The 25644-nt window shown below is 45.3% G+C and overlaps 3 protein-coding genes across 3 annotated transcripts; 2 read left to right on the top strand and 1 right to left on the bottom strand.

Moving 5' to 3' along the window:
- Positions 1 to 1060: 1060 nt before the first annotated feature.
- LOC137916413 (AN1-type zinc finger protein 2A-like) lies at positions 1061 to 4407 on the top strand. The gene is made up of 10 exons (XM_068759437.1): positions 1061 to 1242; positions 1795 to 1886; positions 1964 to 2058; positions 2458 to 2589; positions 2680 to 2831; positions 2914 to 3042; positions 3157 to 3232; positions 3315 to 3391; positions 3842 to 3926; positions 4100 to 4407. Exons 2-10 carry the CDS (start codon positions 1832 to 1834, stop codon positions 4136 to 4138), a joined length of 840 nt encoding a protein of 279 aa, XP_068615538.1. The 5' UTR covers positions 1061 to 1242; positions 1795 to 1831; the 3' UTR covers positions 4139 to 4407.
- A 4609-nt stretch (positions 4408 to 9016) lies between these two features.
- On the top strand, positions 9017 to 10837 carry LOC137916415 (galanin receptor 2b). The gene is made up of 2 exons (XM_068759439.1): positions 9017 to 9390; positions 10075 to 10837. Exons 1-2 carry the CDS (start codon positions 9017 to 9019, stop codon positions 10835 to 10837), a joined length of 1137 nt encoding a protein of 378 aa, XP_068615540.1.
- A 4283-nt stretch (positions 10838 to 15120) lies between these two features.
- Positions 15121 to 25416, bottom strand: LOC137916414 (axin-1-like). Its single transcript, XM_068759438.1, has 10 exons — positions 24569 to 25416; positions 21906 to 22040; positions 21149 to 21245; positions 19973 to 20110; positions 16604 to 17124; positions 16353 to 16514; positions 16037 to 16273; positions 15824 to 15931; positions 15318 to 15467; positions 15121 to 15247 (listed from the first exon to the last, which is right to left on the bottom strand). The coding sequence occupies exons 1-10, from the start codon at positions 25414 to 25416 to the stop codon at positions 15121 to 15123; spliced, it is 2523 nt and encodes an 840-aa protein (XP_068615539.1).
- Between the last annotated feature and the right edge of the window lie 228 nt (positions 25417 to 25644).

Genomic DNA, 25644 nt, shown 5'->3' with positions numbered 1-25644 from the left:
AACATGACTGTACTATACAACAAATTCTCATTGCAGCTGTGCGGTGTTTATTGGACCGTGGATCAATGGAGTGGACTTTTCTGGACTCCATGTTTCCACATCTGTCGGTGGAGGAACTCTAATAATCAGCAGTCTAAAAAAAAAAACGCGCAATAAAACACTATAAATTCAAATCACAGTTTTCCCTGTCGCTAAATGAACCTGACATTTCCTCACCACCCGGGTGCGTCTGGCCTAACTGATGCAAAACGCTAAGCGTAAAGTGTCTCCCATAAAGCAGCGCTCGCTTATTGTCCAGCTAATAAAAATGAGAAAAAGAATAATCTCAGGTTTCATTGAGCACATTTGCCTCCTAAAGCATAGCGTGAATAAAACAGCGGGAGCCCACAGGTACCTGCAGCAGCCAGCTGGCCTTATATTAAGCAGCCAAATCAGCAGTTAAATTCATGTCTTGCTGCCCACTCAATGGGGAACACAAGCCTGTCTTCACAACGACACTGCACCTCCCACCACTGGTCCCATGAGCAGTGCATGAAATGGTGGGTGCTCAGAGACGCGTTAATAGATTACAAAAGTCAGATTTGACCTCAAGAGTCCAGTAATACTTTTGTGATGTTTTTGTTGTTTATTGTATATCTTTTTTTAAACCCTATAGTGTAGTATAAAATTGAGAGCAGTTTTTATTTGGATTTATTATTAGTTTCCTTATGGAGCCCACCTCCTTCCCAACTAGGATTCATATAATAATTAATAACAGTTGCCTGATATCTCTGACAGTGATGTCATAAAACACAGATTCGCAGGACAGAGTGGAATATTGTGTTTTAGAATAGAAATCTTTATTGTCACTGTACGTTAAATTAAAGGATTGATAATGAGTGCTGTATTTACAATATGATGATCAATAATCAAGTCAATAACACTTCCTCATTTGCTTTGTAACTTTTAAAGGCAAATAAATGTTCTGGAGGTTTCCAGACTCTACCTGACTCTGTGTTGGACCTCAGCCGCAATGACGCAGGCTTTCTGACGTATGAACACGTCATCGCGGTGGGCGGAGCGTGCATGACACATCAAAACTTAATAAAAGCAGACGGCCCAGAGCATAATAGACATTAGACAGATGTACGCGAGTCTGTAGTGGAACTTCCACCAGAAAGAGACGAAACACGTATATATATATATATATTCACTTGGATAATCGGCGAAAACACAACAGACCCGTAAGGAACACGGTATTCGGTGAGTAAATAAAATAAACAAGAGCTAAAGCTAGCTATCAGATTGTGGCTTCTTGCTAGTTTGTTGACATACAGTAGCCTATGTGCTAGCTTCAAACACGGGTGGTGGATATGAAAAATGTTGGTCCCGACAACTTATATTTTCCTGATTTGGTATCCGTAACATCTTTGAAAGACTTTAACGTTAACGTCTTCTAAAATACGGGAACTGTAGTTCTGTAACAACCCGAGTTAATCGTGTAAATTAGCCTAGCTAGCTTGGTTAGCTATAGAGTGGTTAGCATTGTATTTTCCTGGCGTTTGGATTTCTTCAGTTTTCTTTTCAAAACAACCTTTTAAAAGCCGAAAACCAGCGATCTTTCTGACATGACATAAAAACGAATTATAATAGCAAGCTTCTGACACGATTAGTAGACGAGCAGTTCTGTAAAAGTCACGATGACTTGTCACAAATCACAGTAAACTGTAGCTAGCACGCTGTGCTAAGCCTTAGCACACCCTGAGCTGCTTACGTCAGTGTTGTTTATACCCTAAACAGTTTGTATTCCTCCAGGTTGTTGAGGTTCTAAGCGCTAAACGCTTTTCTTACGATGGAGTTTCCAGATTTGGGAGAGCACTGCTCAGAGAAGACCTGCAAGCGTTTAGGTGGGACTTTGAGAAAGAGGAATATTCTTCATGTTTATCCTGTTCAGTTTGAAGGGAGTCTGTTCTTCGCGTTACAGATTTTCTTCCGATGAAATGTGATGCCTGTCAAGAGATTTTCTGCAAGGACCACATAACTTATGCAACTCACAAATGCATGTCATCGTACAAAAAGGTAATTGATCAAATTTTTTGAACTGTGAACAGTTTGCACTTTTTAGAGTCATAATTTGATGGCTGTAAACTTTAAGACTGCGTCGTTACTTGTTCCGTCATGCTGCAATAATGAACATGAATAGTCTCATTGTGTCAGACGAAATAAATCCAGATTTTCCTGTTGGATTGTAAGTATTGGCAGCTCTTCATCGCGGTGCATCTTGTCAATATTTAATTTCGGCAACACATTAAATAGTCAAAAACCTCTTGGTAGTCTCCATAGCGAGATGTTTTCGTGCTGTCAAAATAAAAGTCAACGGCAAAGTTGATGCTATAAATAAATCTAGGTAATTGTATATGAATTAAAGCAGTGTATATAAAGTCTGTTAAATGACTGTGGTTTGTTTATTTCCTGTAGGATATCCAGGTCCCAGTATGTCCGCTGTGCAACATCCCCATCCCTATAAAGAGAGGAGAGATGCCGGACATTAAAGTCGGAGAACACATCGATCGAGATTGCAAATCAGACCCCGCGCAGAGAAAGAGAAAGGTTGCTATGGGCAGAGTTAAAAGAGAGAACATGCATCCAGTTGGATAGAAACAAAAGTAGAAGACTCTTTGTTTTTCCTCTTTCTTTCAGATTTTCACAAATAAATGCTCAAAGGGAGGTTGTAAGCAGAAGGAAATGATGCGTGTGACCTGCGATCAGTGTCATTTAAATTACTGTCTTAAGCACCGGCACCCTTTAGACCACGATTGTACGACTGATGGGAAACCTCTGTCCAAATCGGGGTATGCACATCCGCAGGAGGTATCCAGATGTTTGGTTTTTAATCTGAAACGTCAGTAAGAATGAATCTCCGGTTCTTCTCAGGCACGCAGCTGTGACGAGAGCCCACGCTGCTTCCTCCAACGCTGACTCCAGCTCTAGCTCATCTGCTTCGGGAAACTCGCGGCCGGCTTCTAACGGGATGAGTGCAATTTACAGAGGCAGTAACGGCAGGTGAGCGCCTCTGCGTGGTGATTTTGAAGGTTTAATAGAAAAATACCAGTCAAATCACTTTAAATGGGAACATAAAGCATAATTTCACCCCCCCCCCCCCCCCTCTCTTCCTAGCGCCGCTCAGCAGATGCCTACTTACGTTTCAGCACAGAATGTAATGCCACCATCGGCATCATTTCAAGCCGGCATGGTAGGAACATTATTTACATGCGACTGGTTTTAAAACGTCTCCAAAGCGGTGAGAATCTAAACCGGTGTCGGTGTCCCTGCAGACCGAGGAGCAGGCCTTGCAAAGGGCTCTGGAGATGTCTCTGGCCGAGTCGAGGGAGACAGTCCAGCCGACTCCGAGGTGAGGAAACGTCACCAAAGTCATAATCCTAGAAATATCCCGTGAACGGCTCAGCATCACCCTCGGCTCACGAGTGTCAGCGTCGAGCTTCCTCAGACTCTCAGATATCCAATCATCCTGACTTCACCGACGTCAGCAAGGCTACAAAAAGGAAGTGGGTTATTATTTTTACGACTAGAATCGACATGGCCTAGTTTTAATGTAAGAGTTAAGGAAAGTAGGAGACCCCATTCTGCTTTTATTTGTGCGTTTCCCCCCCATGAGGCTGTTTGTGTTGCAATAGTTGACAAAGACGCCACAAATTCCAGGAATGGAGATAAATTCATGTTAATCAAGTTTGACCTGTGTTAAACGATGACTGTGAGGAAGCGGCAGTAATTCCAGGTTTCTCGGCATGTGCTTGTTTGTCTGTTTGTTTGTGTGTGTGATTTGTTGTTTGTTCTGACTCAGCCCTCAGGAACAGGAGGACCTGGCTCTGGCTCAGGCTCTCGCTGCCAGCGAAGAAGACTACAGGCGGCAGCAGCAGAGACAACAGGTACCCGGAAAGCTTATCCGTCAGTAGCATGCTAACGGGAGTGCATGTAGGTACACTGTTGTTGTGGCAACCTATTCCCTTTGAAATCCCTTTTTATTATGGTGTAATTAGTCAATAATAGGTGCTTATGAAATGTCAGTGTTTGTTTCTAACTGTACTTCCTCCTTGTTCAGGCGAGGGAGTCCAAACAGTCCAACTGCAGCGTCTGTTAATCTCCGACCGACATTTAGACTCCAAGATGAGCTAATTGCATAGAAGGAAACATCTGGGATGTCGATATCCCGGATCAATGATTGTTACACGAAGAAATACTCTTGGATGTTTGCTGAGATATTACCGCCTTCTACAATATAAGCACACAGTTTCACAGCAGAAGAATCGGTTTTACTAATGATTTGCTCTGTAAATATTTTATATGCTGGTCATGAAGAAACCATTATATTATCACTTGTGAATATTGAATAAATTATTTCAAAAATGACTCCGACTGAATTGAATCAGATTTCAAAGAGCAGATTATTTAGACAAATCAGTAAGTCCATTATACTCGAGTAGTGAAGTGATCAATTAAATAGCAGATTGCGACACAATTGAATTTCTGACAAATGATCACTATGAAGGAGGCATCAGACTCGAGATTAATATGTTTTTGTCACATTTTAGCATTTTTAGAGCTTCAGTTCATTTCAAAATAAAAAGATTTGTGATGATTTGGTGTCGTTGCGGGTCTGGACAGGAGAGGGCGCTAACACCTCAGACTAAACCTGTTTTTCTGCTTGTCTTTAAGTCATCCCATTATTTTTGCTAGATGAGGAGAGACTTTATTGAATCCACTTGCTCTTGAGATGTGACCAACAATATCAGCGATTGTCCTTGAAGTGAACAGACCTGAGGCATCTGCATAATCATTAACTGTTATGAAGCACAGCTGCTGCACAAAAGCTTCAACCTGCTGCCTTATGAAGATGCCCCCAAACCCAGTGGGTATGAATACATACTTTTTATTTCAACATTTTTGCACTAAGCTGCATAAATCTGAAAATTCATGGGGAAAGTAATTTTCAGAAAACCTCATTTCACCATAAACCGGCCACGAACACTCCACTTGTGGAGAACTTTAGAAAGAACTGGAATTATTTCAAAGAAAACAACCCCATTGTCTCCCCGTGTTTCTGAGGGCATTAACAGCAATTCATTGATTTCTCCACAATGTGACGCTTCCCTGGTTGAGCTGCAGCTTTTTGCTGCGTGGCATTTATCAGAATGAAGACATTTGCTGCCTTCGCTGTTTACAAATGGAGTTAGAGATGCAGACAAAGGCTGGTTCTGCTTCTAATTGCTCGGTTGATATGAGAAGTATTGAATTAGATTTGATTTGGCCTATAATCATATCGCTTACTCTCACATTAGAAAATATTGATATGCTCAAGAAATAATTTCCAGACACTCAAGGATCCTAATGATGGAGGTTGAAGCGAAAAAGATTGTACAGCGTCCACACGGAGACGAGTGGGGATAAGGAGCTCCTCTAAGGAGCTGCAATTTGTTGGAGGGTCATTCAAGGCTTTCTGAGTGATCCAACAATCCAGCAGTCAAGTTGGCTTATTGGAAATTATTTGCATAAATATCCATTTCTAAAAGTCAAGAAAGATCAAAGGTCCTTGCTTTATGTGTAGAAATATCATTGTGGAGTTGAATGTCTAAATTACAGGTTGACGTGATTACATTTTGAATGATTACCCCCATTTAAAAAAAAATCAAACAAAACTGATCTCTGTTTGGAAAAATAAATGTGGAGCTGTGGAGATTCATGACCCGGTGGCGGTCCAGGAAATCACGGAGACCTAACAAAGCTTCAATTTCCCGGTGTCGCCGGTGTCATTTGATGACAGGACGGTGAAACAGGACATTAAACCAGAACGAGCCCCCGATGGGTCAGAACAAACAGTAGAGCTGAAGAAGAAGTCGAAGGCCTTCGTTTAGATGTGAATACAGGTGACGTGCAGGGATCTGAACCCGCACCTCGAGGCCTCCCTGATGCTGCAGGGTTCCTGGGAGGATGCAGGACAATGATTTCAGAGACTGCCTTTGCTGTTCTGCCCTTTGTCTTGCCTGCTACATTCCTTTGTGTGGATTTATGATGTTTTGGTACCCCTTTTGGCGCCGGACACAAGAAGCTGCGATTCTATTCAGGATGTTGCCTCTTGAAGTTAATGATCCCGTCCGTATTTTTGTCACACTATTATTAGAGGCGCTATTAAAGCCAAACGACTGCTGGGCCTCACCGGGGCCGTTCTTCACACAGAACGTTCTGCGTTCCCGTCTAATGTCAAGAAAGAAAACTGATCCATTGGATAAGCAATAAATGAGTGTTATTTTACGCTAATGCATGAGGGTTGATCAGTTTTATTTACAGCACTTGTTTGGACAACATATTCGTTTCATTAAAGCCATATAACCGTTAAAATGTCTCGCTGCTCCCTTGGTTCAAGGTGAGAATCAATATCGGCTCATTTTCAAGCGATCCATCCATGTTGCTATGGAAACGTTCACATGAACCAACAGCCAGAGGTATTTCTGAATGTTACTGTGCCTTATACTCTCCGGCCACAAGCCATAATGGACCAGAACCAACCATTTGCATTGACTATAGTGTAATGGCGTCCCAAAAAAAACACAAACGAAAAGAATCACAGCCGGATACAAAAAACAAATGCAAAACTGAGTCTAAGCCGAGACTGGCTGGAGTCACAACTAAAAACTAGAATAAAAGAACCACAGCCAAAATACATAAATCCACACAAAGGACTGCAGCAGGCGAGAAAAAGGGGAAAACGTCAAGAAAAGGCAGTCTCTGAAATCATTGTCCTGCGTCCTCCCAAGAACCCTGCAGCATCAGGGAGGCCTCGAGGCGCGGGTTCAGATCCCTGCATCACCTGCATGGCTGTTTTACGTTTGGAAAGGAGATGCTGACCTATCAAAGTAAAACTCTGCAGCCAGGATTATTTTGCCTGCGCTGTGCCCCTCCTGACTTGATTGGCCAAATCAAATCGTGCATCCTCTTATGGTTTCACCTTGAATATCAATGCAAAAATATATATAAAGATATTGCAGATGTATTTCTTCTGATCATCCAGGCTGCTAATAAACTGCTGGAGGCTGCAGCCTCCCTCCACACCGCTGCTCTGCAATCGTTCTCTGCAGAATGAACATTAAAGCGAATGTGGAGGAGGAGGAGTCCTCGCTGTACGGGGAGAGGGGATCAGGTGGGGGAGGGGGGGGGAGGGTGGAGAAAGAATAAAGATACCAGCACAACAGACAGTGACAAACAGAAGGGGGGGTCGTCATGAGCCTCCCTGATCAGATCCTGATCCGATTGCAGCGCTGAAGCTTGTTGGGACGCAGCCCGGCCGTCGTCAGTCCGGTAGGTTCATCATCCTGCATGCTGGTGCTGATGCTGCGTCTGCTGCCTGTCTGCAAACGGAACCGATGGAAGGGAACCAAATAGAACAAACATACCGTGCGTTTGCGTTCGATTAGAACAAGGGGGTGAAAAAAATGGAATTAATAATCAAAGTTCCTCTGATGAATCGAAAGTTTGGATGGAAAATCTCACTCCAACACGTGCAGAGGATCGATATCACGTTTCTGTACCTGGGGGGGGGGGGGGGGGGGGGTTACTTATTGATTAAAGATCCAAGCATGTATTTTTTTTAACTCTCCTGTCAAAATGTTTCCCCATATCTGATTAACCTGTGCTTCATCTTCATCCTCCTCATCATGCTTCCTCCCTGCCCTTTTCATGATTATTTAACATCTAAAGATTCTAAATCATTGCGCCCCCCCCTCCCCCCCTGCCCCCCTTCCCCCCTTCCCACACCTGTCACGCTGCATTCCACGACCTGTCAGGTGTCTCATCCTCTGTTACCTGCTGCAGGGAGTCTTATACTTAAACCCTTAATCTTTGCCACTGCGGTGTAATAATATAGGATCGGGCCGGATTGTCTTCACTGGAGTGGAGGAAGAGGAGCAGAAATGCTAAAGTCGCGCGCACGGAGACACGACGACGACGATGTCTCCGCAGCGCGCAGCAAAAGATGTTGCGATGCTGCTGCGTGGATAACGCCTTCCTTACAGCTTCACTGTGGAGTATCAGTTAGCTGCAATCCTCTTCATCGAGCCTTCATCCTGATTATGCAGGCTGATCCCAAAAGGATACTGACAGTTGAATATCTTTAAATAATTAATTCTGATTTATTTAGAGCCGAGATTTAAGGAAAACACAACGACTTAGGATCCTTTTGCATCATCAAGTGTTTCTCTCCTGTGATGATTTCCGATGAAAAATAAAATCTAATCTTCCCATCTGTTGTGTTGCGGCTTCATCTCCAAAGGACGTGACGTGAATTTATCACGCAGCTCGCATTTTAAACAGGAATAAAAACATAATAAGACTTCGGATCAAACTGCTTTCTCGCTTCAGGGCTTCTTCTGTTTGTTCTGAAATTTCCCCTGCATGCAACCCAGCAAGTTTCATTTTAAAACCTGTGTGAGAAAGTTTGTGAGTCTAAAGCTGGTCTGATTTCAAAGTGCCCAAATCTGATCGTGACGCGTTTAAGGAATTCTAATCAACGCGTCCTGAACGCATCATCAGTCCTCTTTATCATCATTACCTCCAGCCTCATTTCTCACGGTTCCCCAGACAGCCAATGTGACGCAACAAAAGAGCCACACGTCGTCGGCTCTCATGTGACGTGATTAGAGATTAGGCTCTATGAATTTGGCAATGGGCACCTTAGCAGAGTGTAAAAAGCCCCCCACAGGCTGTATGGACCTCTGCTCTTTAAATTCCAGCACTCAGACACATGCGTGACACGGCTGGGGATTAGAACGATGACGCTGAAGCTGATTCTGAAGCTGACGGGGTTTACAACTGTTTTAAAAACATTATCTTAAAAAGCAATTTATCATTCCGTCCCATCAGCATGAGGTTGGAGTATGGAAATGAAACTGCAGAGCAGCATTCTGAACTGATCGTTAGAATCCGTTCTGACCATTTCATCTTCTCGCTTCTGTTTTCCAGACTCGACATGTCTGACTTTGAAGATTTCAGCAAGCCAGGAGGGCAGGCGAACGCGTCGGAGAGCTACCAGCTGAACCCCGCCGGCGTGATCGTGTCGGTGGTCTTCTCCCTCATCTTCCTCCTCGGCACCGTCGGTAACAGCCTGGTGCTCGCCGTGCTCCTACGGAGCGGCCAGCTCGGCTACAACACCACCAATCTGTTCATCCTCAACCTGAGCGTGGCCGACTTCTTCTTCATCATCTTCTGCGTCCCTTTCCAAGCCACCATCTACTCTCTGGAGGGCTGGGTGTTCGGCTCCTTCATGTGCAAAGCGGTCCACTTCTTCATCAACCTCACCATGTACGCCAGCAGCTTCACGCTCGCTGCCGTCTCCGTCGACAGGTAGGTCCAAGGTGCACGAGTCCAACATATGCAATTTTCAAATTCACACTCACGTAGGAAATGCATGTGATTTTCCGGCTGCATTGAATTAACCACGTTGGCCATTCGGATCCAGCGGCAGCTTCCATCCGGTGAATTTAATAGCATTTAAAGTTTCACACGGCGGTACAATAAGTTGCTTTTAAACCATGGGGGATGTGGGACTATTTGTCGTTATCTGAATAAGAACTATCGGTACCACTGCGAGCAGAAAGGCCATTATTCAAAGAGCCATTAGAGCTTAAAGAGGTGTTGAATCTGTAATTGAATATCCACGGGTGGATGTGACCTGTTTAATAAGCTCTAAAGCCACCATTGCTGTTGTTAGGCAACATTTTCCTCTTAGTGGAAATAGAAGGAGTCAGCGTTCCGCCGCCATCTGCAGCATTTCAAAGAGCAGGTTGAAGGATCGATGAAATGAGGATGTGGGGTTTGTAGACTATGAGCAGAAAAAAGAGGCTGCAACACCCCAAATGCAACCTTTCCTTCCTTATTTAGTGCAAGATTGAATGAGGAGATAACAATTTTAGCAGCAACAGGTTTTATAGAAGGCGGGTCCTGATTATTTAAAGACACATGCCCCAGAAAGATGTCGGGCTTTAATTGCCTTCCTGCTCAGCAGGGACTTATTTTCTGTTTCTGCAGGTACCTGGCCATTCGTTACCCGCTGCGCTCCAGAGAGCTTCGGACGCCGCGCAACGCGGTGGTCGCCATGCTGATCATCTGGGGTCTTTCTCTGGTGTTTGCAGGCCCTTATCTCAGCTACTATGACCTAATTGATTTTGCCAACAGCACTGTGTGCATCCCCGGCTGGGAGGAGGAGAGCCGGAAGGTCCTGGATACGTGCACCTTCCTGTTCGGTTACGTGATCCCCGTGCTGATTGTGAGCCTCTCGTACACTCGGACCATCAAGTACCTGTGGACGGCCGTCGATCCTCTGGATGGGATGTCGGAGTCCAAGAGGGCCAAACGCAAAGTCACCAAAATGATCATCATTGTCACCGTGCTGTTCTGCATCTGCTGGCTGCCGTACCACGTGGTGATCCTGTGCTACCTGTATGGGGACTTCCCGTTCAACGAGACCACCTACGCCTTCAGGCTTCTGTCTCACTGCATGGCCTACGCCAACTCCTGCGTCAACCCCATCGTCTACGCGCTGGTGTCCAAGCACTTTCGGAAAGGGTTCAAAAAAGTGTTCAGCTGCATCCTCAGTCAAAACGGGAGAAACAAGGTGCACGTGGTTCACGTCGCCAACACGGTACCCGGGTTTGAAGCGGGCTCCACCGAGGTGTCGCAGATGAACGAGGAGAACGCGCGACAGAATGAATGTGAAATGACGAGCAGGCTGGCGGTGGAGCCGAGGGAAGCCACGGTGACGCTGAATTCACCCCTTCAGGGACAGACTTGACAAGCGACACCGTTTCGTTGGATGTAGATAGCCTTGTGTCACAAACGCTGCACCAAGTATTTCAAAATGTGAACATTTTACTTTGTGGTATTCTGTGGGAAACGAACGGGCCCACAAGAAAACATGTTTTGATTTGGAGGTTTTTTTTGACTGCTAACTTTTAAATGAGAATTCTGAAAAAGTGTTGTGGTCCTAGCCCTCTTCTGCAATCTTGAAACAGGAGAGGAGTTAAAAGTGTTTGTGCACAAACATAATTAGTCACAAAATTTCAATTCACAAACAAACAAAAACACAATTATGTTTTTCCCTTTAGATATGCACTACATATACAATATGTAAAACTTTATATTTACTAAAACCGATAAATTTGCCTTAACCACAGCTTGCACTGAAATAAAAATGTTCTTGAACTTTTCAAATCTACATGAAATCGTGTGGCTCCTTTTAAGAGCAGCACAGATTGTGCTTCATGTTGGAATACGTTTCAACTTTTCAAAGAGTTCCAAAGACGTTCGAAGGTGTGTGAGGTGTTCGATTCGTGGAAGCCTTTCTTAGACTGCAGACGGCTTTAGGTTCATACAGTTTAAAAATATAGTATTCCTCTGCAGTGCTTCATACACAACAATCAACTTATTTATTTATATATTTAATGTGGTTTTGCCTGCCCACAAGTTAAATTGACTTCTTGCATGCAGATGCCGTTTTGTCTTGTTAAGATATTTAATATTGTTCTTCGTACATTAAAATCATAAACATTTTAATATAACATATGCAAAGGTCATATTTAGTGATATTTTTTACTTCAGACCAGCATCGAAGACATCCTGCTTTGAACTCTGGTGAAAATGTAGCAAAATCAGGACCTCATTTGGAAAAGTCTCCTACGTTTACTTGGGATTGTGTTCGTGGCATATTTATATTTGGTGTGTAATGTTATGGTATTTGAAATATGTTTATCAATGAGTACACTTGAGCTTTTATGAACCGTGTTACTTTAAAACTGTGCAGATTTTGTGTATCCAAGAGTTTTCCTCCAAATGGAACAGGACTCCCGGTATTCCTCCCTCTAACTGTTTTGTGTCCTACCTCAGAAAACTCTTCTCGCCTCTCGTCTGTTCACTTTGTCTGCGATGCAACAACAACAACAACTAACAAACAGATCAACATCCTTTGCACTGACCGGTTGTCCCCCCCCCCCCCCCCAACTCCTGTGCATCTGCTGCGTCAAGTATTATCATACAGCAGTTTCAGCCTGTAGATTTGTATATGATTATATATTTAAATCCAACTCTTTTAGAACATATTCCACATGAATGTCCAAATACAAATATTTTCTGCTGCCAGATTTTTGTGGCGTTATTTTACTCAAATTGAAAATGTGATGTTTATCTGTTGCTAAGTGTACATGCATATAATATCTGATAGAAAAAGACTAAACGTTCCATCTTTACTCCAGAAGGACAGCAGATATCAGGATATATAGCTGAATTCTTCCTGCATAAATTCACTTGCTCTTGCCTCGGGTCGCGAACCGCTGTTTGGCAATGCAGGTGAAATACCCAATTTATGAGCACAGCAGATCCCCCCAGAGATCAGCTCCTCTCTCGGAGGTGAGAGCAGAGCCGGAGGCGGTACAGGCCACTTGGAGGGGGGGGGGAGAAGACATTGATGAATAAATAAAGCTTTGTCCATAATGATGTTTAAACTTTTCCATTTAGATGCTTTTTCATGTTTGATTTCTCTCTAGACGGAGCTGATGTGGAAAATGAATCAATAAGCTGTTGTGTTGGACAAACAGACAGGTATTAATCTCGCTGAGTAAAGTCACACAGACGATTTGGTTTCATCTGACAGGTGGTGCGATAAAAGGACCTAATATTAGTATTAATATTAGTTTCTATCCATACGAATGACATTTTTAGAACGCTTCTTTGTTTTATTCAATTTGAAAATATATTTTATGAGATGAAAAAGTTTACTTTAATTATAATGAGCACTTTTAATTGATAATTACATGGTATTTATGTACTGTGTCTTATTTATTTTCTATTTTGTGACAGGGAGTAAATACTTCCGGGCACGTGCGTTGAGAAGCTTTACAGCACACTTCCTGTTTGTCCAAAACATCTCTGATGGGCACGAAGCGCCGATTTGCTTAAGAGTCGAGGTATAATTCCTGCAGCGTAATAAGGAAAAAGTCTAGAAACTAACTGAAAGTCAATGCAGACATGATTAGCATCATAAAGGCACTCTGATGACTTTTGATTTCAAGAAACATTCCGTTGGTTTTAAATAAGGGGCAATTTATTGGGGGGGGGGGGGGGGGGGTCACAGTAAGAATCATAACATGTTTGATAACGTATATTTCTAAAGAAATAAACATCACACATCAAGATACAGTATTTCATTTGATCTTGTAGGCAAATCAATAATTTAACAGTAAATATATTAAGTTTTAAGTTAGGGAAAAAGGGGGGGGAAATGGAAGTGCCTGAAGCCAGCATTTTAGTTCATCTTTAAGGTTTCCGTGTGGGAATGATTACGGCGCTCTGCTTTCAATGTCCGCTCGTTTTTCTGCCTCCTATTGACAAAAAAAACATTTTATTATAGCACTCACTATAGGCTCCAGCCTAATGATAGGGAGCAGGAAACATTTATATGGTGGCCTTGAATCTTAATGATCACACATGCGCTTTCATTTTTAACTTGTGCACAAATGTCACGTTGCCAAATAGCAAGGATGTGGAACAAAATGACATTTCTTCCCAGTGTGGCAATAATAAAAAAGATCTGAACGCTTCGAGAAGCGCTCCAGCCTATTTGATACTTAGGGGGCAACGCTTTAGCTGCACCGTTTTATATGAAAAACACTCCATCCTTTCGTGCAAGAACTTCAAAAACATGCTGCAATGAAAATGAAGAGGAGTGCCAACATCAAGGGGTGTTTCAAGTGTGCGCCTGCCGTATCTGCCATCTTTCTTTTTGTCTTTGGTGTAACATTGATCTGCCAAAGGCAAATCATTTCCGCTCGATTCATTCCTGCCGGGCACAAAGTGTATCTGTGATAGGGTACGGCCCCTTCTCAACCGATAGATACTCTCAGGAGAGATCAATAATACGTGACAAACATACCGATTTACAGTATGAATAGGAGATCTTCACTGAGAGATTCATTGACCTCTCTGTGCTGCAGGAACGTGAAGTCAAGTGTGCAAACCTCCCAGGTGGTGAAGCTGTCCCTGAAGGCAGCGCTTTGGAACCGAACAGAATCATTCAGCGAAGTTAAACTGGAGAATAAAAAGGAAGACGTTCCAAACTGGCCTCCTAGGAGCAATTGATCAAATATTTTCAAATTAGTCATCCACAATCAGACTCAATTATTAAAACAAAAACCTTTTGTCCTCAACTTAACTTTAAAGTTTCACCCCGACAAATTAAATGAAGACAAAATGACGAAATGTAAATAAGCAAAATGCCTTCAAATTATTATTCCACAAAGTCATCATGTCAGTGGAAAACATGCACAGATAATCACATCTTCTCTTTTTTCTCACAACTTTATAAATATTTTATGTCGCAAAAATGTTAAAGTTGATTTTAAATTTCGTGACATTTAAAAGTGTGTACGAAAACTTAGCCGTCGACTTTGTACTCATCTAATGGGATCCGTTGGCGTTGCTATTAGCGGCACTAAAGGCTCATCATTTTCGTAAAAGTCGCATTTTTGACGTGACTCGTGTTTCACGGAGTAGAAAATGTCTCAACGGAATACATTTAAAGTGCAGCCTGACTGAATGCATCATAAAAAAGCAAGTGCCAAGTAAGGGTTAAAAGATGAGGGGTCTTACAACAAGCAAACATAAATCAGCCCTGTAAAAAGGGGGGGGCTTCAGTAGGATTAAAACAAGCATTTTAAATACTTAAATAGATATAAAACTTTGTTATCTTTTAACGCAAACTGTACACAGCTGGTACCCATACATATCAAAATGACAAGTGTGGTTACTTAGAAAGGACGCCTCCTGATGCGTCATATCAAAAATAGCACTTTTGTTCTTCATTTTTCTACGATGCTACACTCAAAAGTAGTGAATGAGGTCTTTTTTTTTTTTATCCTTCTGGTGAACCGTCGCCACGGCGGCGCCGTCCAGCCTCAGAGGTCGTCCCTCTTGACCCGCTCCGTCGCTCCTTGACACTAGATCCACTTCCACCGCATCACTTTCCTCGCCGCTCCTTCCGGTTTCAATCCCAGTACACACTTCCTGTTTTCCTCTTTCCACGCTTCAGTTGATTTTCTCCACTTTCCCGATGATCTTCTCCTCAAAGAGGGGCAGGATGGCGTCGTCTACGCGGATCTCTTCGAACACCACCCCGCAGTCGAACTCATCGCTGAACTTCTTGAAATAATACCTAAGAAGGAAGGAAGACGGTTAAACTCGTCCTCGGGAATGCACGTAATCCAGCGTGTTTTCTATCCCACCTGTAATTTCCTTTCTTCGTCAGCAGCTCTTTGAACTGGCCCAGCGTGACGGCCCGGCCTTTGACCGACGTCCTGTACGGAATCAACTCTTCGCAGAAGTAATACGCCACGGTGATGTTCTCACACGGATGCCTTTTAGTGGCTTTGCGTCTGCAGGCGGGGGGGGGGGGACAGAAGGATTTAGACGTCCCGGGCATTTCCTGTTAATAGCGTTTTCTGAGACAGTTAAAATACGCGTTTTGACTTAAAGTGACTGGGGGAGATGAAAATCAAGTCTTAGTGGTCAAATGAAATAATATAAAACAACAAGTTGCTTAAAACACATGAATGAATGCAGGAAAAAGCCAACATGAAAGGGTTGGAACACGGGGTCAAACGTCTAATGCTAATGAAGCAAACGACTCATTAGTGCTTTCTAGATGTTCTCTTTAGAACACAGCGAGATGCACAATAATCTGTACGAGATGCTGCGACCTGTGGGGATGTTTAGGAAACGGTGGACGTACTCGGGCTCGGAGAGCTCGCTGTCAGAAACGGCGGGCACCGCGCTGAGAGGAGGGACCGGCGCCGGCCTGACCGCGGTCCGCCCCCTCTGGATCACCTCCATCACGTACCTGAGGACCCAACAACCCCAGCAGTTAGACATGCAGCGGCCCGGTGAAACACAGGGGGGGGGCTTGAGAGCGGTCTGTGGAGGAAGCCCAGGTCTACCCGCTCACCTTTGCTTGGGTTGTACGTTCCCAGACTTAATCTTCTCCTCCTCAAGCCGCCGCCGCACCTCCTCCAGCTGGATGAGGGGGCTGGGGGCCGGGTTGGGAGGCATGGTGGGATCCTGGATGAAAGGGTGGGACGGCCGAACGTTGTTCCACAGCTGGGTGCCAATGCAGGGGTGCACCAGCCCGGGGCTGAGGCGGGATCCCTCGTTGCCCGGCGCCCTCTTTGACCCAGCGGTGCTTCTAAAATGGGATTTTTACGTTTTATCTTTGCCCTTTTTTTTTTTAAAGAACAAGATCACTCTCTCACGCCGTTACCGACCCGTGTGGGCTCCTCTCGTGTTGCACCACTTCTTTTTGTCCTTCCATCAGCCACAAAAGGATCTTCTGGTTTTTCTCCATCTCATCCGCAGGCCCCGGCACGCCGTGCGGACGCGCTTCCTCGCCTTTCTTGAATGCTCTTTTATACTGCGTTCCACCTTTGCTACCAACAAAAGGAAGAAAGACCTTTTTAAGTAGGAAGGAAAAAAAACATTCCGGATGCGTTGCTGACGACAGAGTTTTGGTGCGTACCTGTAGCCTGGAAGCTCCAAAGGGCTGGATCCCATGCCACCTGCATAGCTGCGGGGTCCACAATGACTCGCCTCAATCCAAGGAAGGTTGCCATGGACACGCCCGGCTGCCTCTGCCTCCGTCTGCTCTTTGGGCCTCCCGACACCGGTGCAGTGGAGGTGGTGCAGGAGTTTGTGGTGGTGCTGGTGGCTCACCTCTCCCTTGAGGCCATGCCTTGATGGATGCTTACCCGGACACAAGGGCGGCGCCATCCCTTTGCCCCCTGGGAAACCGTCTGGGGAGCGTGACTTGGGGGAGTGGTGGCCCGTGCCTGGCGACTGGCAGCCGGGGGTCTTCATGACCCGCTGGACGTGGTCATCCAGGATGCTCTCTGGGTTCTCCTCATGGGCGTCTCTCGTGAAAGGACCGCAGTAGGTGATGTCAGCATAACGGGGGTTGTAATTCTGCGGATAACCACCAGGGGGAAGCCTGTGACTGCATAAAGCTGTGGGTGTGGATATGACTTCAGCGCCTTCCTCTTCCTTAAGAACAAAAAACCAAAACAGATGATTTAGAGGAAAATAATGAAGCTGGAGTAAAACTCTGGATCTCCAGGGACCGGGTGGGAATATCTCTGGAACGGCGCATCCAAAATATTTCTGCACACATTTGACACAAAGATTCTGTCGTCATATTGGAGGGGGTTAAGAACGCATGCACGACACACATTTGTGTCGTTTCCTGTAAGGCAAGTGCAGCTAATCAAATGTCAATCAAGACAGGGGGGGTTGTAAAGCGGCGGACGGAGAGGTTCATGCAAGCACTCATCACCCCACCTTTACCGCAGAAGTGTGTTTGCTGCACATTTCACACAAATACTTCGCTTTAAATAAGAAAAAGCGACACATCGCAGCAAATGTTTCTCAAGCGGTGAGAGATTCGATTTGTTTTTTGAAGTTCCTGCATGATGTTCAGGACAAAAACTTTCCCCATGGTTGGGATGAAAATGCCATAAATCCTTACTTCACCATAAATTTGCTGTAACTGCATCAAATAAAACGTGTCATTCTGAGCGATGCAGTAAAAGATGCCAGATGCAGTCAAATATTTTATTGCAGGATTTGAATAATTGATGGAATTCTGCTCCCTTATCCGATTGGAAATTTGACATCCTACCCCCTCAGGAAAGACGGCCGGCAGGGATCTCCAGCTAATAGTTTATTCATGCAACCTTGTGCCTCTCCTTGAGTAATGGCGGACACGGTTGTACGCTCTGTTGGCTCATTAGCACTGAATAAGCATCCATTCAGGGCTAGCAACGAACATCCTGCTCAGGAGGCCCACTGTTTCTAGAACGCCAACATTTAGTGAAGCTGAACTGTGGCGGGAGGTTACGCACATCCACAGCAAAAAAAAAACACTTTTTTAATCAATGCATCTGATTTTATGATTAATTAAATCCACTTCATTTTGAAGCCTCTGATATTTCCTTTTTCTTTCTCCTTTTACCTTGTCTGCATTCGTGCTCAACAGTGACAACGTACATGACGTCAGTCACTGTTGGAGTTCTATGCAATTTTTATTCTTATAGTGATTGTGACCGTCACCTGCCCTCTTGGCGGACTAGCCTATTCATATTTTATTAGTTTTATTACCTGCTTACCGCCGTAGAGGGCTGTGCACACCGCAGTGAACATATAACATGGACAAACAAAAAGTGACAAATACACAGTGTTCTGAAAAGAAAGTGCAATGGATTTATTTGTGCTCCTTAATTCTACCCCTTTCATCCAACCATCACCAAGAGTTGTCCCAATACACCAGGTTCACATTCGTCTCTAGAGGAAAGTATGGATCACCAAGTTCTCAGGAGATCTGAGGAAAAAGAGAGAGAGCATAGTGAGATCCATAAACACTGAACCAGCAACCTCCACTGACTCAGAGATCTGTGGGCGGAGTTGACTCTCAAAACGAGTTTTGATAGGTGCTGGAGTGGTGGATCTGGCATGCGTGAAACCACCACCTAAGAACGGGGCAGCCACCCCGGACCCAACAATGGCAACATGAGCCCCCAGATCACCCCAAACAGCCACAGCAACCCGAGAACGACCACCGTAGCCCCACCAGAGCCACACGCAGAAGAACCAACCCAGGGCCCGGGGGCGACCTACACCAACACAGCCAACGAAACCTAGGCCAGCGCAGCAGCACGGGGCACAGCGGGCCGGCCTGGCGCCCCAACAGCACCCAACACCACGCCCCCCACAGCCGCCCGCCCCCCTCCCAGCACCCTCTACCCATCCCACACACCACCCCCAGCCCCCGCACCTCCCCCCCCACCACCCAACCCACCGCCAAGCTCGGGCAACCCCCCAGCCCAGCGAACCAGCCTCTGATATTTCCTTTTCCTGATAGGACGGCGCACCGCTCGGCAAAGCGATCGCTTCACGCTCGCCTCCAGGTTTAATAACGGGAACCTCGAGTCGTGTGAAGGCAGCTTCTCTTCTTTCAGGGCCAAACCAAATAAATTGTCCGCCTTGAGACTTAATACTTGGCTCTGTGAACTGAGGGATATTTCATTTGTGGCAGAAGCAAACATTTCATCAGCGCTCAGGCGACATCAAACGGGCGGCACGCTGTTCCGGGCTTACAAGTGGCCGAGTGTGCAGGTGCTCCGTCCGATTGATCGATGGAGCCAGATCGCTAACAGGCCAAGGATGGAATTCTCCAAGTGATTCATGATGTTCCTTTAAATCCCGTTCAGATGGCTCGCCTCATTAATTCCATTAAGCCCAGACGGACTCCAGTCTGCCCGGCGGCCAGACACACATCGTGCTTCCTGGCTCGGAAACACGCTTTGGAGGCATCACTGACTCGCCTCCGTATCCGGTCTGCTTTTCAGACCGCCACCTCTGATCATTTATTTAATGACCCGCTTATTAAAGTATGCGACAGTCACCGAGGTGAAAGGAGAGTCATTGGAAATCAAGAATGAGGATTAAAAACGGGGCCTTTTGCTTTCTCTCTCCAGAGTCTGAGAATTCAGAAATACATCAAGAATCAGGATGAGTGTTTCCAAAAAACCGCACAGTTTGCTCATTGATTATATCAGAAATGACTGCTAGTTGATGATGTGCTCGGTCTCTCGTACGTCACTGCATCTTAAAGCAATAACTGCATGATAGACCGGCTCCTGGGATTTGGAATCACAATGCTCCTGCCTGAAGGATCCGACTTTCACTTTATTGGGTAAAAGCAGCTCAGAAACATCCTGAGGGTCCAGAGACGTTCGTTTTGCCTTCTCCCAAAGCCTTGATTGCTCTCCTGAGGAGTGCAGACGTCAAATTGTGCACCAAACAGACACTGGCCCAGATAATAAAGCAAACGTACCAATTGTGCTATCTTCAGTTGCTCCTCCAGCTTCTGCTCCGCCTCCCTCTCCCTCTGCACGCCTTCCAGTTTGCCGATCAGCTCCGCGGCGAACCTTTCTGGCTCCACGTGGACGTCCTTCGGGATCCGGTTAGTGCGCTGGAGGAAGAAATGTCAATATGTAAACCGCCTGTCGGCATCATTATGTCACCGCTCGTCGGCGCCATGTTTGCTGTTTCGCCACCCTGAACCTTCACATGCTGCCAAATAAAGGGACTTATACACTGAAGGATCCGGAATCAAATGAGGAACATTGTTCAAATATTCTGGTTCCTCCATTGAGCGTAAAAAAGGACAGTTCATGTAGAAGTTATTTGAACTCCTGCTCTTATTATTGGTGTATTTGAGACATTTCCAATTTGCAAATTCAAATATCTCCCGAACATGAGAGAGATGGCTTGTAACCATGGAAACAAATCAAATACACACACGCAGCAAAAAGAACCGCTTCAGTTCTTAGCTGTTGTGTGTGTGTGTGTGGAAAGTTCCCGTAGCCCGTCGGTATTTTCATTTAATGAAACATCAACCTTTTTTAACAAAGCAGGAAGTATAGCAAATCTCTCAAAGCTCTTCTTATTGTTGTTGTTTTTTTCCTTTTGATAACACAAAGTTGTCTGATCTGGAATCAATTTAAATCAAACAAAGTGACAATTAAAATAAAAAAACCCAACCTGAACGCCATTGATCTTCTCACTGCTAACGAAGTGAAGTCACGATTCATTTGTTGGGCAGGGAAACGGGACATTTGTGCTTCGAGGTTTGAGCTCTCCAGTGGAAGCAGTTCATGCATCCTAATGTGTGGCGTTTTAATTTGACTCTTTACTCCGAGGCCTAATTAGGGCCACGGCTTCCCTACCAAGAGACAGCAGGATGCATGGGCTGTCACACGGGAGGATTAATGTCTGCTCGGCTTCAGCACGCACAGCTTAGGGAAGCATCAAGCTGCATTTAGACAGACTTCTCTTTCACCATCAGCTATTCTTACACTCCATCACGGGCCCTGCGACACAGCAGAACTTAAATATGCACAACTCCGGCGTTGGAGCGAGGCGGGGGGGAATGAGGCAGACAGACAGTTAAAGAGAGGTGTCGAAGCAGAAAGCGAGAGGGAAGGGAGCAAAGCCATGAATAACTCACTGGAATATGAGGAAGTGGCACTCGCCCATTGGCTTTGGCGCTTTGGCGCATCTCCCGGCGATGCTGTTTGCGGTATCTGTAGGGTGGAACTGCATCGCTGGAATTAACAACAAAGACATTTGTTTTTTTTGGTCATAAAACATCTTCATGAATAAACAACACAGCCAGCTTTGGAGTTGGAAGCTTTCTGCAGCCGTTCTCACGGGTTTGTCCTGCCTAGCAGATCACAATTATACGTGTTGACGCCATCCTGAGTCCGGAGTTCCGCATGGGATTGGTCTTGCCGGTGTTCAGGCTCTCCTCCGTGAGCTTCAAACACTGTTTAGTCCAGTTGTGCAAGCTTCCAAACACATCAGTGTTACTTACCGGTACTAAAAAACTTGTTCACATTTGCTTAAAAAAAACAATAAAAAATGTCAGAAAAGACGTCGTTTAATTCCACCGCATCCTATCAGATGTGCTTTAACTTCTGCTAACTGCTTTTTCGGTTCCCTGATAAGCATCAGAGATCAATTCGAACAGCTTTTCCTCCTTTGCCTAAAGAGCTGATGGGTATTTAGCAGCGGCTCCTGTTGCACAGATTTCTTATTCCTGTCCTCGTGCAACCGTAACAAGCCGACTCCCTCCTTTTTTTAGATATTGCCTGGGGATATTTATGAAGTACAGCGGCGAGCTTTGATGCTAAATCGCTCACATTCCTGGTAAATATGCAGCGTGGTGTCGGACTTATGACATGCTGGTGCTGAAGTGTACGTACACGCTGCTGCTGCCGGCGAGGGAGATGGTGTCGCCGTCGCTGGATACACTCGGCCGCTCGCTATCGTTGGGACTCGGGAAAGGAGCCTCGGCGAAACCGCTGTTGAGATTGTCGGGCTCCCGACATGGCCCTGGCCTGGACAGATTAAGGACAGGAAACGCATCTAAAGTATCATAGATGGAACAATAAAGAGGACTAGTGAAGGCTTTAAACACAACGGTCATAGAAACAATGGAAATGTGCACACAAGCTCATTTACATGATTGAATTTGGCCACTTCCTAAAACTCCCACCTTTGTGAACCAACCAATTTGCATGAGCAGAATTGTTTCTGCCCAATATTCAGAGATCAATCTCTGCATCTGTCCAGATGAAATACACACATTTTAAAATCTACACTTCCAACCTGACACTGGTGGCGTCCAAATAAACGGCACCTATATATCGCTTAGTTCTTGATTCCAGCAATACCAGATTTCCCATCAGCCCCTGAGCAGCGGCGCACTCGAGGTCAAACAACGTTTATTTCCCTGAACTGCATTTAGTTTGTGCTTCATTAAATGAAGCCAAACTAAAACTTTGTCTCTCAGATATGCATACTTAAGTGGTTTTGGTACCTAACCGTAACCAAACGGGGTCAATAACAATGACGAAGGTCTACAAACACTTTTATTGTTCATGTGTAGTTGTGGAAGTCATCGGGGATCACCCTGGAATGAGGATGAGGAGTTCCCACCATTGGTCTTCACGTATATGAAGACCAATATATTCACTCACGCACAAAAGAAATCTATTACAAGTCTCTCTGAAGCCGATTTGAAAGACGCTTTCATGTCTTTAGTGGCTCATCTCCGAGGACACTGAACACAGATGATGCAAAGTCCACTTTAATAAAAAAAAAAAAAAAACTGGGCAGACGCTGCCAAAATGCTTCTGAAAGAAATCCGGCCCGTCTGTCTGTAATTCCAGGCAACAAAAATAAAAGCCCGATGGCTGAAAGAACTTTGTGAAACTTTGTGTTTCAAACTGAAACTGAAACTGTCCTTCACTGATGCTGAAATGCCTTTGAAATGCCTTTGAAACTACCAGGACGTGGATATGCCCAGATGTTCCTGTCGCGATAATGCAAGGATGAGAGGAAGGAAAAGATGAATGGAGGAAAGGATTCAAAGCTACAATTCAATCTATGCTAAGATAATGCGTAGCGCATCTGTATCATTCCTTACGTGAATGTTACTGTTGATGGCAACATGTGACTGCCAACACTAGCAGCTATTGGATAGCTTAGCTCAATTGCCCTAACAGCAATAAATGAAAATACTATAGTATAAAATGCTTCCAATCACAATCCTTGACAAGCTACGACAGCATTTTAGGAACAGTTGCGCGCGCTAACTTTTTAGCACGTCCTCACAATAATGTGAAGAAGCTCAATACAATATACCTTATATAAATAATAGCAAGCACACAACAACCATAACACCAGGCTCCATGTTTACCGGTGCGTTCTTCCGGGTCGGGAGGGCGGGACTTCACCTTCTACGTTGTCCAATCGACGAGCGCCCTTTTCAGCCACGCGACTTTGCTCCGAAAGTTCGCTCCGTGAAGAAATCACAGTGGGAACGCAGCCATTTCAGGGAATTATAAATGCAGGAATTTGCTCCCAAAGGAACCGAGACCTCTTGGCGCAGTGGGAATGCACCCTTACAGTCAACGTGAGCGTTGCCGTCCAGCACAACAAAACTATACCTTTGCTTCAGAAAAACAGAAGAGGGACGTAAGCAGATGCCCATTTGGTATCAGGCCTCATCTGAGTTCACAGGGCTTAAAACAAGGACATGTTTGTGCCTGAGATGTGTTCGGATAAAGACTTGAGGACGTTGAACTCGCAAAAGGAAATAAAAAAAACAACAACACGGATTCCGCGGGTTTCAGGCATTCTGTCTTCAACAGTCGCCTCGAAGTAAACCCGCCTTTCTCTTTGTGCTAAAACGTCTTTGCTGAGGCAAACCCACCGATCAAAACCTATTGATCGATGATCACAGGGGGCATTTACATCTGGGAAATCACCTCTCAAACCAACTCCTGCTGATCAAACTTTCAGAATTACGTTTATTAAACACAGAATCGGCCCCGTCTGATTCGACCTTTGCAATCAAATGTCAGCCCGATCAGAAAATCTCATTTTTTTCATGGGAGATCTGTTCTAGCCAAAAATGTGATGTTATCCCACCATCAACAATGGTGCCATTGTAAATCTCAAGCCTCGTGACAACGAGCCGACACCAGGACTCTGAAACTTGACAAGCACAAGACAATCCAGCCAATTTCACGATCTACACCTCTGCTGAAGCATGTCAGCCGAGCTGAAACTGAAATGTGTTTCAGCAGGCCAGCCGGAGATCTGCTGTAAGCTGAGTGTGAGTGTGAAAAGTGTTATTTGAATGCTTCTGTCGCACAACAAACTGTTGTTGCCTTGCCTTGCAGTGAGAGTCTAAAGAACTCCCTTCCTGGACTTCCATTGACTCTGATTCTAGGAAATGTGTGACATTGCTTCAAGTTCTTGATTTGGGTTGGGGCTCCCAGGTTTATTTCTAATTCGGCAGGTTGATGAAACAAGCTCTGCGGTTGGATCTGAACTGAAGCTTTCGGAGGAGATTTACCTGTAATCGTGACCGTCCTGGAATCGCTGTGGCGCCGTCTCCATTAGCAGCTTCTGAGCGAGCCGGTTGCTCAGCGTAGGGTCGCACCCCGGCTGATCCTCCAGCTCGTGGTCACGTTCCAGTACCCGGTCTTCAACTATAGTTGACAGGCTCTTTCCAGTCCCAGGAACGGGGCTCTGATCTCTGTGAGGCTTGGGGCTCTCTCCTCCCGTCCGAGTATATTCCAAATATATGTCCGACTTGAGAAACAGCGGGTAGGTGTTTTCCTCCATCATCGTCTGTATCTCAGTCTGAGCCTGGTCGAACATGGCGGGGTCGATGTGGCGCTTCGTGACGCAGTCTTTGATGAAGGACTTAGTCGCCGGTTTGATCTGTCTGGAGACGATCCCGTTGTTGTCCAGGATGTACCTCTTATAAATCGTCTTTGCCAGTTTGACCTTCTTGCACTCGTTACCCTGACTCGCTTCGAGTATGGGGAAGCCGCTGCACGCAAACCAGAAGTCCAACATGTCGGAAGAGTCTTCCCGCTTGAGGAATGTCATGAAAAGGTCAATCCCGTCTTGGTCGTCCAAGAGCGAGTGCAGGGATTCTGCCCACTTCAAGTACGGCGGTGTCGGGGAAGCGCTGCCCTCCGGCTCATAGCCCAGGTCCAAATCAGGTCGCCTCGGTGTCGCCACAGGAGCTTCACATTTGAGGCTCTCGTTTTTTGAGGGGGAGAAGCCAAGGCTGCCATGCTGGCGTCCGTCGCTGCGCACCAGGTCGCCCTCTTCCCCTGGGACTGGAGGTCTGGGAGCATCCTCAGTGAAGTAGCCCCTTTTGTCGCTTATGCTCATAGTCCCAGCATCCATCAACCGCGTCCCTGCAGAGCACGCACTGCGCCACTATTAGATCCCGGACTCTACTTATGCCACTGCAAAAAAACTCCTGCAAGGAGGGAAAAATGCACAATGAGCTTCAAATCATTAAGAGCGGCGCTTACTTCACCAGATCTTCACACTCATTAGCAGCAAACTCATACGCAGCTTTTATGGCGATCATCACATTTAGTGCGATAGTTTTTAGTTTTTAGTTTTTTT

The sequence above is a fragment of the Brachionichthys hirsutus genome, unplaced genomic scaffold, assembly GCF_040956055.1.
Source record: "Brachionichthys hirsutus isolate HB-005 unplaced genomic scaffold, CSIRO-AGI_Bhir_v1 contig_845, whole genome shotgun sequence".
Taxonomy (NCBI): Eukaryota; Metazoa; Chordata; class Actinopteri; order Lophiiformes; family Brachionichthyidae; genus Brachionichthys; species Brachionichthys hirsutus.
This window is presented reverse-complemented; position numbering and strand designations above follow the sequence as displayed.

Coding starts and splice junctions, on each gene's coding strand:
- LOC137916413 (XM_068759437.1), top strand. CDS start 1,832: ATGGAGTTTCCAGATTTGGGAGAGCACTGCTCAGAGAAGACCTGCAAG. Junction 2,059..2,457: donor GCATGTCATCGTACAAAAAG/GTAATTGATCAA, acceptor TATTTCCTGTAG/GATATCCAGGTCCCAGTATG. Junction 2,832..2,913: donor AAACCTCTGTCCAAATCGGG/GTATGCACATCC, acceptor GGTTCTTCTCAG/GCACGCAGCTGTGACGAGAG.
- LOC137916415 (XM_068759439.1), top strand. CDS start 9,017: ATGTCTGACTTTGAAGATTTCAGCAAGCCAGGAGGGCAGGCGAACGCG. Junction 9,391..10,074: donor GCTGCCGTCTCCGTCGACAG/GTAGGTCCAAGG, acceptor CTGTTTCTGCAG/GTACCTGGCCATTCGTTACC.
- LOC137916414 (XM_068759438.1), bottom strand. CDS start 25,416: ATGGATGCTGGGACTATGAGCATAAGCGACAAAAGGGGCTACTTCACT. Junction 15,468..15,823: donor AGCGAGCTCTCCGAGCCCGA/GTACGTCCACCG, acceptor CCCCGCCTGCAG/ACGCAAAGCCACTAAAAGGC. Junction 15,248..15,317: donor ACGAAGAAAGGAAATTACAG/GTGGGATAGAAA, acceptor CTTCCTTCTTAG/GTATTATTTCAAGAAGTTCA.